The 15,890-nt window shown below is 49.1% G+C and overlaps 1 protein-coding gene across 1 annotated transcript; it reads left to right on the top strand.

Annotated features, from left to right (window-relative positions):
- The first annotated feature begins 12,626 nt into the window (after nucleotides 1–12,626).
- C1QL2 (complement C1q like 2) lies at nucleotides 12,627–14,753 on the top strand. Its single transcript, XM_066323335.1, has 2 exons — nucleotides 12,627–13,563; nucleotides 13,958–14,753. Exons 1-2 carry the CDS (start codon nucleotides 12,925–12,927, stop codon nucleotides 14,135–14,137), a joined length of 819 nt encoding a protein of 272 aa, XP_066179432.1. The 5' UTR covers nucleotides 12,627–12,924; the 3' UTR covers nucleotides 14,138–14,753.
- The last annotated feature ends 1,137 nt before the right edge of the window (nucleotides 14,754–15,890 follow it).

The following is a 15,890-nucleotide window of genomic DNA, read 5'->3' on the forward strand; positions in this document are numbered from 1 at the left end:
TGGCACCTGCATTGCAAGCATTTAGTGGTTTCCACATTTCTCCCTCTCCTGTATGAGGAGTGGGGGCTCAACTCTTGTAGTGCTGTGCTGAAGCTGAAGAGCTGGAATTCTTCCATTACGCTGATCGTAGTGAGGGGAGGGACACTATCCGCTGTCACCTCTCTTGTTGACGCCTCTCTCCCCACTTTTGTGGGTGCTGTGCTGTGATCGAGGGGGTCGCACCGCTGCCGCTGTGGGAGATGCAGCCACCACCTCCCCCCGTGCTCTGCTGCTTCCCTGGGACCGGGAGAGGGGAGGGGGTTGCGCCTCTGCCTCGCTTGCTCCCGGCTCGCACTCCGCCTCCCGTGTTGTCCCCGCTGCCAGCCCCCCTTGTCGCTCTCAGCACTGCCTGACCTCTTGTGTTTCACCACACCCTTAGGGTCTGGCGGCTTTGCCACTTCATTGATCGGTCAATTCGTTCTCGGAGCTGGCGAGAGAACTTCCACTCCTAAAGCCACACAGTCTATTGTCTGGCAAAATGCGGCAGGCATTGTGCCTTTCTCGGGACAGGGGTTACCAACACTGAAAAGTTCGCAGTTTGGAGGACTTTTGCATCTCTCTGCATCATTCCTCGTCCCGTTAAAAGCCTGAATGGTGATTTCAGCAGTCTCGGCAGCCTTTGTTTTCGGCCGAGAAAGTCCCCAGATAGTTAAAGTTCTTTCCCAAACCACACCGAACTCCCGAGCTGTTTTTCTGTCTTTTCCTCCTCCAAATGATACAGTCCCACAGTATTTCTCCTATTTTCTCCACTCTGTCTCACTAAACACGAGCGATGGTCTGGCTAATTTTTTCTTTTTTGTTTTATTAGCCCACAGGGCAGTCATTGTCCTTAATTGTTTCATCTCTCTTAGAGAGAATATTTGAGATGAGCTAGGTAGCTGTCTGAAACTTTTTACTCATATGCTTTCCCTTCTGTTTCTTTGTTTCAAGTTCAGCTTACCGCAGCCGTCTTCTCCACTCAGCACAAACTTTCACGGCTCCACTTTTCAAACGGGGCGGTCCCGCCTCCAGGCTCCCAGCTCTCTGCTGTTCTTATCCTCCGGCTGGACGTGCTGGGCTGCTCGTAACTTATCACCGAACCTGCGCTGCTCAATTCATGGATTGTATGGGGATTCAGAAAGAACCCCTGAGCATCTCTGTAGGTTAGCAGCCCTGGGAGTTCCGTACGGAGATCTATGTCCTTAATCTCACGCTTTTCTAAAAAGCAAGAGAATAAGTTATGTGCTGCTTGCCTCTCCATCCTTTTTCGTCAGCACTGTTGCAGCCCCCCAAGGTCTTCGGCAGCACTTTAATGGCTGGACCCTCTGCTGAGGTCATCCAGGGCGCGGCACCCTGTTGCTTTCCGCCATTTCTGCTGCTAAAGAAATCCGTTTCCCATCCGCCGACTGGCCGTGGTCCTTTCACTTTAATCACGTCGGGGTCACCATTATGTCGCGGTCGCGGGAGAATGCCACGAATCAATATGATTTGATAGCAAGACTCAGTTTATTAGAAACATTTACAGAATATATAGCACACCTAATAAGCTCATGCATAAAACTAAAAGCAAGTACAGCATTGGTCAGTGAAGGGCTGAGGAAGTAACACCCAGCTCTGCTTTCCTATGGCTTCTGCTACACCTTTGACAGTAGCCAGAGGTTACCTCCCTGAGAGCCCAGAGACACCAGGCTTCTGTCTTTAAGGATGAGGGCTGCAGTAAAGATAAGGCTGCTCTAAACATAATGGTTGGTTACGTATCCTGAAGTTATCCAGCGGCAGAGTGTTTATATGACCCTTCTTAGATAACCATTCCTCTACACTTCTCCTTCTCCTCTCTGGCATGCAAAGAATTGCTTTAATTTCCAGATGTTCTGAATATCCTGAGAATTTGTAAAAGAAAATTATCCTCTTTATCATAATCAAAAGTAATTAAAGGTACACTTAAATATAGCACAGATCTGCGCTTAATTTTAAATGTTTTGCACGTATAAACAACAGGAGTTGTTACTAACTCTTCAGCTCCAGAAGCAACAGCAGAGCCCACGTTTTGCTGTCACAGGTGCTTTGCAAACACACAGTCACAGACTTTCTGCCTTGGTAATGGCCTGTGCAGATCAAAACTCCATAAAATAGGATGAAGTTTCATCGCTTGCCACAATCAGTGCCATGATTTAGCACTTCTAAAAATTGGTTTACTCTGCACAACAGGAGCGGTGCAAAATGCCACATTCTCAGTTACTTTGCCTTGCAGCCTTGGAGTTGATGCATTTTACTTATTCATTTCACGTAACCATATCTTTGCCATTTTTCCTTCCTTTGGACAGAGCTCTTGGCTTTCAGACAATTCCTGCAGACCCTGCAGCAGTTGTGTCACCATAAGAAGTGTTGCTCAGACTGGGAGCAGTCAGGTTTGAAAACCAAGAGCTGTCTGACTCGCATTGCAGGTGGAGCAGGCAGAGAGTGAGCAGACAGCAAGAGGGATGCAGACAGACAAAGTCTTTTTGACTCAAGCAAGGCTTAATGCAGTTAAAAGCAAGCCTTACATGTGGCTCTTGATTGCTGGTAAGAACTACATTTTTGAGACTTCTAGAAAGAAGTGGTCACCTCATTTTGATAAAACAGGTGTGCAGAATGAATGGTCTCATTCATTTCCCAGATGCAAAGCGTGGTAAGGAAAGTGTTGGCATATCATTTTGGGGTAAAAAAAAAAAAATTGATTGTTAATTTCTTGGGACAGGATCCATCTTTCATTTCTGATTTTGCCTAGCACTCAGCACAAAAGGGTGTCAATGAATAACAAGCTTTCTGGCAGCTACTAAACCATGCAACACTCATGTGGTATAGGGATAAGCAACAGCCAGCACATGCATCTGGGTCTGGTACCACTTAGATCACTAGTAAAGGCACTGATGATGGGATAGGGAGCACCTATGAAACTCACAAGCACATGCTGACAGTTGGCAGGCTAAAGGAGAGGCTGAGAAGTCCAAATAATAGCGGCAAATCATGAATTGCATGAGTAGACCACAATGTCATTCAGATCAGGAAAGTGGTGAACCATCAGAAAAAGTCCAGGGGGAGCAGTGGGAAGGAACAGAACTCTAAGGGATAAAAAAAAAAAAAAAAAAAAAAAAAAAGGTGATGAAGAAATGTGGAATAGACTGAGCATCTGGAATGTGGACTGACCTGGGAAGAAAAGTGGCAACTGTGTCAAGTGTGTGAAAGACTGTCACAGGAAGGGAGGGAATCACCTTCTTTCTCTGTCCATGGTAGATAAGACAGGGGATTGGAGGCTCAAACTGCAGCAGAGAAATTAAAGTCAGATCCTTACGAATTTTTTTTTTTCTGTATAGTACAGAATATGTAGCATTGCAACACATTTCTTGAGGAGGTTAAGATGTTTCTATCCATGGGGAGATTTCCATATGTTAAACATTGATCATACCCAAAGGCAGAGAAAGTGGTGGAGTACCCACCTTCTGGAGATGCCAATGACCTTCCCCTACTGGAAATTGCAAGAAGCTGACCTTGCAACCAATGCACTGTAAAAAAAAAAAAAAAAAAAAAAAAAAAAAAAAAAAAAAAAAAAAAAAAAAAAAAAAAAAAAAAAATTAAAATCAGGTTTAGATCTCAGGTGTGGCAGATTTCTTTTGTGAACCTACCCAGAGAGACATTAATGACTCAGAAGCCACCTGAACCTAAGAGTCTGCTTTCAAGGTGGCTTGTTTCTGTATGCTAGGAATCTTTGGATTTTCAGAGAAATTAGTGTCTGTTGTCACTGTTTGATGTCACCATTGAGGACCCATTCTCAGAACAGTATTTTGGGTGTCATGTGGAATCAGATCCATAATAGTAAGCTTTGTATTGATGACGATATGTGGCCACACATCTGTGATGTTACTTTTTCCGTCTAGCGGGAGCTAAACCAGACAGATTTAATATTCACTCCATCTACAGCTTGGTTTACAGAGCACAGTTACAAGAGTCAGTGGGCCTCAGACCTACCACACGGGGTGGACACTTCTGGCTCACAGAAGTCCATTAACTCACACCAGGCTTTTATTCCACACCACATGAGACATGGAGAGGGTCTTGCAACCCTGCTGCCCTGGGAGGAAGGTGACCAGCCGTTCCTTCTGTCATTGCCTCTCCTTCTCCTGTGTCCCTGTGGTCTGCAATTGGCCCTGCTTGCTCAGGAAGAGATGGCTGGAGGTGAGCACTTCAGGAGGGCTCTCCTCCTCCTTCCACCTGTTTTTCATTCCTTGACTCACTGGCTTTAAGCCGTAAGCAGTGACGTGACAGCTGAGTCACGGACGCACCACCTGGATGCTGTCAGCATCAATCTCTCATAAGGATCATAGAAGAGCAAACAGAGAAGGCTCTTAGGGCTTCTCATTCGTCTTCCTGCCAGCAGGGCACCGAGCCCTGCAGCGCAGTCCCTGGCTCTGGCCAACCTTGCTCTCAGAATCCCAAGCAGTGGGATTCCACTGCCCTGCCCCAGGAGCCACTCTGTGATTCAATAAACATCATAACCAAGGAGAGCGCTGCTCTTCCCTGATTATTATTTACCCTAAGTACTCCTAATGTGAGCAAACAGCTTCTTACTGATATCCACACTGGAGGGTTTTTTTGTTTCCTTGTGAAGATAATTCAGTGAAGTTGCAAGATCGGAGATGAAATGTTTTATTTGTGTTCTGTTTGAAGTATTAAGAATGTTGCTACTGCATGCATTGTTGTACACAGTGGATGAGAAAACCCAGGGATGCAGCCCTATGCCCTGGAGAGCTTACACTTTTCATTTAAGCAAGATACAGTGACTGAGAATGACAAGTAACGAGAAGGCAGGACAAGAGTCATACGAGAAAGGTCAGGATGTTTCTAAATAAAACCTATTGTCATGCTTTTAATTTGGGTTTATACTGAAGACATCATACATGGCTACATATTTTTGAGACAACTTCACCATGTTTTATTCGAATATTTTTAATCTCACAAAGTCATCTTGCCTGCTTTGGTTTTGGTGCTTATTTAAAGCTTCATTTCTATAGAAAGTTATGTTTTTCTCTCACAGTTACTCTTTCAGCTTGGCGGGGCTTTTGCAAAAACAGTTGTCACAGTTGGTCTGGTTATTAATTCCCTTGGGTGTCTCAGAGGAACAGGAGATTTTCTGGCTGATCCATGCCACTGGACTGCTTCTCCTTGACCTTTGTCTCCAGCTCTCTGCACCCTCTCTGCAGCACCCCAAATTGCCCTTACTCCAAAGGTGGCAGTCAAACCTCTTCATCTGTTTGCCTGAGAATAACAAGGCACCTTCTCTCTGCACAGACCTTACAGCTGCCTCAGAGCAGCAGTGACTCCTCTCCTGGACACCAATAAACCAGGGCAGAGCATCACGGTGCCAAACCATCTGCCCCACCTCTTCCATATGCCCTCTCCAGCTTTCACACCCCACTCACTGTGAGGAGGTGTAAAGCCAATTCCTGCCATCCTTAGCTTTGGGTTTCCAATCCACACATCTTCCTCTTCACGCTACTTGATCAGCAGAGGAGCACATTTAATTTTGGGGGATACAGGATAAAAGTCTGTCATGGTAACTCAATGTTATTCCAACAGATGTCCATTCAATGCCATCTGTCCCACCTGTGGCTTTGGCTATTATTTCTTACTAATTTTAATCTTGTCTTCGCCTTAAGGGGACAAATTCTTTCTGGTACCTGACTGCAGGTTTAGCAAACTCCCCGAGGGAAGCCCAAATGCATTTCAAAAGCATTTTTAATGTGTGTCTTTCATCCTGGTGAAACCAGCTGTCCATGCACATCGATTGCCTGCAGCAATTTTTCCTTTCATGGAATAGAAATATTCAGCCTCCTGGTTGGGTATGGAAATTTTGCTGAATTGAGACAAGTGGTCTGCATAAATGGACTGAATTTAGCACTCTGACTTTCCAGCCTCCCTCTTAACTCCTCTGAAGGAAGTCATAAAGGCTTGAGAGCTGAGTCCTGCTGGGAATTTCAGAGGGCTTGGAACAGAGATGGCTGATATTCAGCTGGAGAACCTGCCAGGGGTTTGGTTTTATGCACACACACTTTGCTGAGCAGCTTGGCCAAGTGCACATCTTATACTCAGAAGGCAAGGGGAGGACCTCTTTCTTCTACTAAATCTCCCAATTCATGTTAAAAATATGCCTGTTACTTAATTAATCGTATTTTGTGTGGAAGGCCCTCGCTCAATTAAAAAAGCAAATGCATATTTGTATTATGTGCAGAGTTATTGCAGCAGTCACACTGGAAAAGCATTAGTTATCTAAGGAGACAAATTGAACACGACAAATCTAGGGCCAACCTGTTTCTCCTCAAGCAGTTTGTAAACACATACTGAGAAGCAGAGAATTAGGAAAGAGTTGAACTTGCTCTTGCTGTGACCCAAATGCAGCTGGTTAAAGGCAAGCTTCATTCATTTTACTGTTTCTAAGCAAGACATCATTCAAAGCTGATGGTTGACAGGTGGTGATGCTCATATCCTGCCTTTTCTTCAGGACAGTTTTGTTTCTCTCTAAACCTACTCTACATCTGACTGAAGACCTGCTCTGGGAGCAGAGAGTTCCCAAACAGCTTGGAGCTCCTTTGATGTTTCCTCCACCACCTCGGCTGCTGGGCCAGCCATCAGCTGCTGCTCCCAGTACAGTTCCTAACAGCATCCTGGGCACAGGAGCAGCCATGTATAGCTGGGGCCAGGAATCTTCAGCACCAGCTTTAGTCAATGTCTGAGGTTGCTCTGTTCTCACAGAATTTATCTAATCTTTGATGCATTAACTTCAGGGTGTGACCCTGCTGTGAGAGAAGGCAAGGGCAAAAGTCCCAGTGGGGCAAAAGTGAGAAGCAAGGTTCAGTTGCTTTGATTGATTTTTTTTTACAGAAAACACAGGCTGATTTCTTCTGAGTTTGGTGAACAGTTGCTATTTTGGGAATATGAAGGTATTTGGCTCTCACTGATCCTCTCCACACCTTTTGGTATTTCTCCAAGCGGTGTCCTGAAGGCAGCTCTGGGGTTTGTAAGCTGCTCTCTTGTAAACACTCAAAGGTATTTGTCCAACAGAGGGAGAGCCAGCTTCCCTGTACAGCAAGTGGAAGTGGCAAAATGCAAATAGCAGCAGTTCACAGGGATCGATACATCCAACAAAGCTCATGCAGCTGCAGTGTCTGGAGGGTGTGCAAGCCTCTCCTTGTGAGGATCTCTAATGGACACTGGTACAGGGGAACAATTCTGGCTATATGGACAGAAATTTATGTATTATTTCAGCAGCTCAAGTGCTTGTGGGCTATTGCAGCTCTGCGTTACAGACAGATAAGAGCTCCCCTCCCTGTTCTATGTAATGAAGTGCTTTTGCTGCTGTGCAGGACCTCATGTACCCATGGGGTCCATCAAGTGAGAGTAAACTCAGCTTTGTGCTCTTAAGACAAGTCCTGTTGGAAACCCTGGCATAGGTCATAAAGAAGTGCTCGGTGTTTGTGGGGAATGATGGCTGCTAATACAATAAACCTAACCATTTCTAAACTTTTCTCTCCATTAAGCAAAAATAATCAATGTCATTACATTTTATATTTTGTGAATGAAAATAATATTATATGCATTCTGAACATTAACAGATCTGAATTTGCTTTCAGCAAGAAAAGTGAAATTTTTAATGTAAGGACTATATGTATTATGTTTTACTAGCTGTTGAATACACAAGTTCCAGATAGTTAATTTTGGCAATGAGAAATATCTTGTGATATGATAAAGGCAATGAATGAAGCACTTCAGAGGATCAGAGTGTAGTATTATCCATAACTTCCATCAATTATGACAAAAGACAACGAAAAAGCTACACACTGGTATGGACGAGGGTACTGATCTAAGGATACTATGCCTTTACTCAAAGTAATCTTCATTTCTGCTTATTAGAAGTATTTTACCATGGCTCAGGAAGTCCTTAAAACATGGATTGATGGAGATTAAGAGAAAATACTAGGGTACTATGAGCATAGACTTACTTTGATCTTGACATTTTTGCTAAATAGGGTATCTGAGCTGGTATGGCTCTTACATATTCAAGTTAATGGCCAAATCCAAAGAGTTGCTAAAAGAAGGAATTAAAGCAGAATATAAACATCTAAATCCAGCATTGAAACAAAAAGGCTCTCTCAGGTCCAGTCCAATCCTAGAAGCACTTAACTCAGGAGGTACCTACCTTCAGTCCCCAAGAACTTCAAAGGCACAAGAGTCACCTTGCACATGTGCCTGGAACCTCCTCAGTGGGTCTGAATCCTGCTGTATCCTATCAGGGTTACAGATGGTTCAGCTCCTGTTGGATTTGGAACAAACCACATGCTTGAGTTCATGAGCTCAGTTTGTGCTAAGGATGTGCTGCTGAGAAGGTTAAAAAAGAGTAAACCTTCTGGAAGAAAAGAAAGCACATTCAGAAGAGTCTTTAGTTCAGCAATTGGGATTGGTCTTTCAGGAACAGGAATTGTGTCCTCCTGGCTGGAATTCACAAACAGCTTCTGCAGGAAGACTGAAACTCCAGATCAGGTAGGTCATCTCACCACTAAACTAAAAATTATACTCACCTTTGATCTTCCTCTTATAGCTCAATGAATCTTTAATTCTTTTTATGCAAAGAAGAACAGATTCAGCATAAGGGCATACAGTGCTCTCCTCTGCTCTTCCCATCTTCCCTGGCTACCTTGCACTGTGGAAGGTTATTGCAGTTCCCCAGGGAACACAGGCTGGTATTTCTCAGGCAGCAAATCAAGCTGAACCCAGATCTCCTCCTTGTCACCCTGCTGACAACCTCCCAGAGAAATACAGACGGCCAGCTGCAGCCTGCAGGAGTGTCCTGTGTTTGCCCCTGGATGGACAGACTGCCCACATCCTGAAAGGTGGCTCAGCCCCAGTGACGGGCATGGTTTGGAAGCTCATCCCTGAGCTCCTTCAGTCATCAGATTGTTTTCTTTCTGTCTCTTGGGAGAGGGCATTTTACAGCAGACTAGATCCTAGAGAGCAAGCTGAAGAAAATCCAACTCACAACACCTAACATCTGGAAGTGTGAGACTGCTCTCCTGGAAGACTGGAAAGAGTTTTAAGAACATGTTCCAAATCTGGTAAATGGTGAAATACTGGAGGAAACACCCAACCTCCCAGGCTGGTGTCCTCACCACTGCCTTGTATGTATGTAAGTGCAGGCAGTAGTTGTCAGAGGCCCAATTCATCAGACACTCTGGAATGACTGTGGGAAGTGGATCTGATGGATCCACTCTTGAAGGTTACAAGCAACCTGAGGTGGGTGTGTGACTGTCCTTTGAAGTAGAAATTCAGGAATGGAAATTCCTGTGCTCATGGAATTTTGAAGCTTCAATGCAAACTGTCTGGGTTCTTTGCCTGTCCAAATTTGGGAACGGTGTCTGAACTGTCAAGTGCTTCCCTGATCAGTCAGGTTCCCATGTCCTTACACCACATCTGAAAAAGAAGTTTCAAGTTAGATCGATACAAGCTTTTAGGTGCTTAACCATTGCTTTGGCCAACAGCAGCAATCACCAAAGCTCCAGCTCAGCCAACGTCTAATGCCCAGGTGCAGACAGCCTTTGTGTTTCACCAGGGATGCCCTGTGGGTGCCTTATCCCTCTTTGGGCACACCCAGAGGCACTGGAGCCTTGCCAGCCCTCAGCAGCCAGCAGTGGAGCCCCAGCCTGACTCACTTCTGGAAAGATGTGAAGTGCTTCACTCTAAGAGGGGCTTTGTTACTTGTCACCCCGACTGGAGAAAGGTACCTCTCTGCAGGGCTGGCAGTACCTCACACACTGCCTCATTAGCTGATTTGCTAATTCCCTGCTCCTTGTGCTACTGTGGCGAGTCGCACTGCGTATGGAAAGCAGGCTCCCAGCAGCGTAAGTAGCAGCCTGTATCAAAATTGTAACCCTAAGTGTTGCCATGTACCTTTTTGTGATTATATTCCAAATTACTAATGTAGGTTCAATAAACGGTACCAGCTGCCTCGAGGATCGCAGGTGCTACGTCTTGGGGCATAAGATGCGTTGCATCAGTCAGGCAATAATTCCAGGTCTCCAGGAATATAGATCCTACTGGAATTATACATTAGAGTCACATTGTGTTTACGTTAAAGCAATCTGACGAAGGATTAACTAGGTGATCAGTCCATCTCAGCACATCACAGAGGAGTAATTAAATGATTCCCAAACAAAATTGCTAGAATTTGACATCTAATCTAACTGCTGATATCTCTGTAATCTTTTCTTCCTACTCGTTCAAATGCTCAGCCCTCCTTATTAGGAACAGTGCCGATTTTGTCCTGCAGAAAGTTAAAATATATTTCTTCATCATCTGTCCTTGTTGATCTACGGGAATAACAGACCCGGTCACAAAAAATTATTCTGGCTTTGCAGAAGGGGCTGGTGAGCCTGTATTTGGAATATAGTTCCCAGCACTGGTTATCTCATTAGAGAAGTGAGTTGCTGCAAATTGGGACTTTGCAACAGAGTCGAAATGATGCAAGAACTTAATTATTTCGAAAAGGTTTAGAAAAGCTACGGTGTGGTTGCTGCCTTTGGAAAACAGGAGATTAAAAAGCCACTTTAGGGGGGGTTTGTAGAGCTCTGGGGGAATAGCAAGGATTCACCTACACGGAAAGAACAGAGCGAGTGACAAATACCAGAACAAAAGGGAAATTAACAGAAGCTTAAGTAGGGATGAGCAGCAAAGCAGTGTAATTTATTTGTGAATTTATTTGTATTTAGCGCAGTTAATATATGGAAAATTATACTAAAGCTGGAACAGAAACAACTATTAGAAATCATTTTACAAGGTTTTAGACACGTGTGGGGGCTTAAAATAACTCTGTGGGATGCAACCCATAATTCAGAGGAGAGGAAAAGGACTTATGTCTTCCTCACAATCTCATCTCTAAAACATTTAGCTCAATTGTGCTAAGAGATAGGCAGTTACTTTAATGTGACTATCCATACGATTATCGGGAAAATGTTTTCATTTACAAAATTAATTTTCCTGACACCTTCAAGTATATAGATGCGGGTGAAAATAATCAGAGACACTCAAAGGACAGGGCTGAACCTTGATCTTAGCAACAGCAGAGCAAAGCCCGAATAACTCCAAGAAAAATTCTGGATGCACGCAGGGATGTAACTGAAATGATATCTAGTCCTGAAGTGCTGCACTCCAGACAGAAAAACCTTGATATCCCCTCCTTAAATTTCAAGAAAAACTGTCAAAAGAGTCCCAAGTCCTTTGAGGGCATTTCCACAGTTCCTGGAAGAAGCCTGTATGTCCCTATTTGCATGCGATGCCTCCAGGCCATCGGCTTCAGCCGGCTTTGGATCAGACTGGGCGCCTCGCTCCTTCGACCTGCGGCTCTGCCTGCTTTAGGACCAAAGAGACTGCCTTCAGCTCCGAGCCCGCTGGGAATTCACCCTTCTTACGCACCGAGGGAGCGTGGGACACCGGAATGTTGCCCTGAGGCAATCTGTGTAATCCCTGCATCTTTCTTTTCTTTCCTTGAGGACGGGTGCTTAACCCGCCGCTCGGAGACACGTGGGAGAGATCCCAACTTTCTCTCCAGGGGAGATCTCCGCAGGCAGTTTACGATGCCAGAGCTCCCGCTGTGCTACCACCGTTTACTCGGAAAATCACAGGCAATTAATCACAGCTTTCTCGGGGGAAAAACCCACTTGATTTGGACCCGTCCTTACGCAGGGAAACTACAGAACACCGTGCTGTAACCTAACCTGAACTCTGCTAAAGGCGTTTTTTCCTTTCACCTGGCAAGCTCTGCCTGCCTTTGGAAAACCGGGACTGGTGTAACGGGCTGAGGTTACACTTGGATGCGCTGAGGAGCAAGATGCACCCACGATGTTGTCCCGCTCGTCTTTGGGCAGCCGAGGCAGGACGCGGGGAGCCTGAGGATGCCACGGAGAACGCTCTGAGGTGACCTGCTGCCTGGCCGGGGCTTTCCCCGGCCCCCTCCCGCAGAAAGCGGCGTGTGTGCGTGTCGGAGCTCATCCCGGCGGGACCGGCGCTCCGGGCATCGCGCGGGGGTCGTCCCGCTGCGGGCAGAGGGATGGAGGGACGAAGGGATGGAGAGATGCAGGGAGGAAGCAGTTCAGGCGGCAGGTGAACGGGACAACGCGACGCGTCCCCGAGCGTCCCGGCTTCGGTGGGGCGCAGTTTGGGCGGCACCCGCAGTGACTCCGCCGGTGACGGCGGGGCGGGCGCGGCCCCCCCCCGCAGCCGGAGTGCCCGGGGACGTGCGGGACGCCCCGCCGCCTCTCCCCTCCCCTCCGCCCGCCCCGCCCGGGGGGCCGCGCTGCCACCGGCGCTCGGCGCGGCGAGCGGGCGGGCGGCGGCGGACGGGCGCCCCGCGGACCGCAACGACGGCGGCGCCCCGGAGCCCCCCAGGCGGCTCCGCCCCGGCCCCCCGCAGGTGGGTCCGCCCTGCCCGCGCCCCCCACGTCGGGGCGGCGACGGGGGCGGGCGAGCCCGTCCCCCCAACGCGGGACCGAGGGGTAGAGCCGGGCGCCCGCTCGCCGAGGCGACGCCCCCCGCTCCCGCCCAGCCCCGCCGGGCGGACGGGACGCCGCGTCCCCTCGGAGCGGAGCGGGGCGGCTCTCGGCATGGCGGGGCTCCCGGCCGGCCGGCGGGCGGGCTGAGGCGGGGGCCGGGCGGGGAGGCGCCGGCGGCGGGGTCTCACCGCCTCTTCTTGCCGTCCCCCGCAGGGAGCGGCCGGCCCCCCGCGCCACCATTGCCTCGCACGGCAAGGAGGACCTGCTCGCCGCCGCCGCCCGGCTCTGGCAGCGGAGGAGGCGGCTGCTGGCCGCCGCCGGGCTCGCCCTGGCCATGGCCGTCGCGCTGCTGGTCGCCGTGCCCCTGCTGCTGCTGCAAGCGCCCGCCGACACCGGCGCCCACTACGAGATGATGGGCACCTGCCGCATGATCTGCGACCCGTACAGCGGCGGGCGGCCGCCCGGCCCCGGCAGCACCGCCGCCGTGGAGGCCCTGCAGGACCTGGGCGCCAACCCCCCGCCGCCCTTCGTCCAGGGACCCAAGGGGGAGCCGGGCCGGCCGGGCAAGCCGGGCCCCCGCGGGCCGCCCGGGGAGCCGGGCCCGCCGGGTCCGCGGGGCCCGCCGGGGGAGCGGGGAGACGCGGGGAAGCCGGGGCTGCCCGGGCTGGCGCTGGCGGGCGCGGGCGGCGGCGGGAGCGGCGGCGGGGCGGCGGCGGGCGGCGAGGCGGCGGGAGGGCTGAGCGCCGCCTTCAGCGGGCCGCGCATCGCCTTCTACGTGGGGCTCAAGAGCCCTCACGAGGGCTATGAGGTCCTCAAGTTCGACGACGTGGTGACCAACCTGGGCAACCACTACGACCCGACCAGCGGCAAGTTCACCTGCCAGGTGCGCGGCATCTACTTCTTCACCTACCACATCCTCATGCGCGGCGGCGACGGCACCAGCATGTGGGCCGACCTCTGCAAGAACGGCCAGGTGAGTTCCGCCGCTCCCCCGCGCGTCCTTCCCGTCCCCGTTGGTCCCCGTCCCGCGGGCGCGGCACGGGCCGCCGCCGCTCCCGGGAAAAGAGCCGGCGGGAACATCCTCCGCGCCGTCGGGGCGGGGGTGCACCTCTAGAGCTGCGACAAATTCCGAACTTGCAAACTTTCCTGGCGGACTGGGGAGAAAGAGAAGCGAGGAAAGGGGCAGAAGGGAGGATACGGAGTTAGTGGAGGGATTGGGAAAGAGGGACTCGGGGCATTGATGGAGGGGCCGGGAAAGGGGGACGTGGAGGACTGATGGGGTGATGCAGAGAGGTGACTCGGGGGCTAATTGAGGTGCTGGGCAAGCGGGGCACGGGGGCTGATGTGCCCAGCGGCTCTGTTGGCAGGTGCGGGCCAGTGCCATCGCCCAGGACGCAGACCAGAACTACGACTATGCCAGCAACAGCGTGGTGCTGCACCTGGACTCCGGCGATGAAGTGTATGTCAAGCTGGATGGAGGCAAAGCACACGGAGGCAACAACAATAAGTACAGCACTTTCTCTGGCTTTCTTTTATACCCTGATTAACACACAAGTGACAAGACACACCCGGCCCTGCCACTGGTGCACATGGGGCTGTTTGGCAATTCCATACCCCATTGTGCTGCTGTTCCTGCTGGTGTCCACTGTCTCAGTGGGTCACTTTAGCTTCATGATCAGTTTGTATGTTTTTATTTTCACCATTGTGGAAGCGAAATAGAAATGAAACAAAGTGAACCCCTTCCTTACTCTCTCCCATTTCTTCTGACCCCCACTCCCCCTTTGTCTGCCTGAATGTTTCGTATGTCACATGAGGAACTTGGCAGCTTGGAATTCTCAAGTGGTTCCAGGAGGGGTTTAAAAGAGCCCAGAGTTTGGACTGTGTCACACACGGAATTTGAACAGGTCACATTTTTTCATCAATAAGTATTAATGACGATGATGAATTTTCAGATCGACTATTCATGAAGTGGGACTGGATCATAACTGTTTTTTCCTCTGCTGCTTTGTATGGGGTCAAGTGTAAACTTTTCTTTCTGTGCAATGCAATGCTCGTGCGAATGATGGTGTCATTAACGTCAAACCTGTTTCTGTCTGCAAAAGAATTTGGTCATTGACCACAGTCACCCAAATACCACATTAAATTATGTTTTTAGACAATGCCTTCTTGCTTTCTGTCTCTTCCAGTGCTACAAAGGAGCACTGTGGTGGTGCCACAGGAGGGTGGGAAGTAAAGAAGGGGGTCACTTCAGTCCCTTAGGTTTATAGTAATATTTAAATTTAGGATGGGGTTCATTGCCTAGATCTTGAATATGGTTCAAGGGGGCTGAGAAGAAGTAGAGAGAGAGAAGAAAAAAGCTTCACCTTTACACAGTTTTGCGAAAAGAACGCACACAGTTATCAAGGGGTGAAAGTGGGGTGTGGAGTGAATCTCCTAAACTGATTTACTGGGTTAAAACCTGATCCAGAGGTTAGTGAAGTGCAGGAAAAGCAGTTTAATCAGTGATTATGGAAAGCCATGTTTCTGTAACATGCTTGACAAATGTTAAGAAGGAAGCAGGGGAGAGAGTTTGTCTAAACCCTTTGCAGCTTGTGCATGGGCTGGAAACCACACCTGACTGGAGGTGGGTCTGCACAGTGCCTGAGACAGGCTGGGTGAGAAAGCTCGCTCAAGACTGATGGATTCAGACCATTTAGAAGGGTTTTCTCCTGATGGTCCTCTGTAAATCTCAGCCACCATTGGTCTTTTTTCGAAATGCACAGGTGTGTCAGTAGTGCATGTGGTTCTGAGCCTTTGATGGAGGAGGTGCATTTTTCATCATCACCTCAGTAGGTAACCTCCTCAGTTTGGGTAAATTGGGACTGCTCTGCTGAAGCTAAAAGAGCTAAATTGATTTACAAAAGCACTTACTTTCATTTTGCTGTCTTGTCATTTCATTTTTCCCTCCTGGAAGGTCTTACCTCCCTATCAGCTCTCTGCCCTTTGCAGCGTTAGCACAGTTCCACAGGTAAGAGAGATGAGCTGGTCTGAGATGGCTCTGCCAAGGCTGGGGCTTTGCCCCTGCCCTGATGTTGCAGGAGGAAAGGGAGTCACAGTCAGATGGGCTTGTTCCAGCCCCACTTTGGGACAGCCCCATGATGACCAAGTCCTTACAGTCACTCCTGTCTCCTACCTAGTCCTCAGCGGGTTTTGTCTTCTCGTTTGCTGGAAGAGGGGGGTCAAAGGGAGAGAGCAATCTTCCATCCTGTCCTCAAACATTCCCTGCTGAAGGAGGCAGAGTTCATAACCAGGTACATGTGT

Source organism: Sylvia atricapilla, chromosome 7 (genome assembly GCF_009819655.1).
Source record: "Sylvia atricapilla isolate bSylAtr1 chromosome 7, bSylAtr1.pri, whole genome shotgun sequence".
Taxonomy (NCBI): Eukaryota; Metazoa; Chordata; class Aves; order Passeriformes; family Sylviidae; genus Sylvia; species Sylvia atricapilla.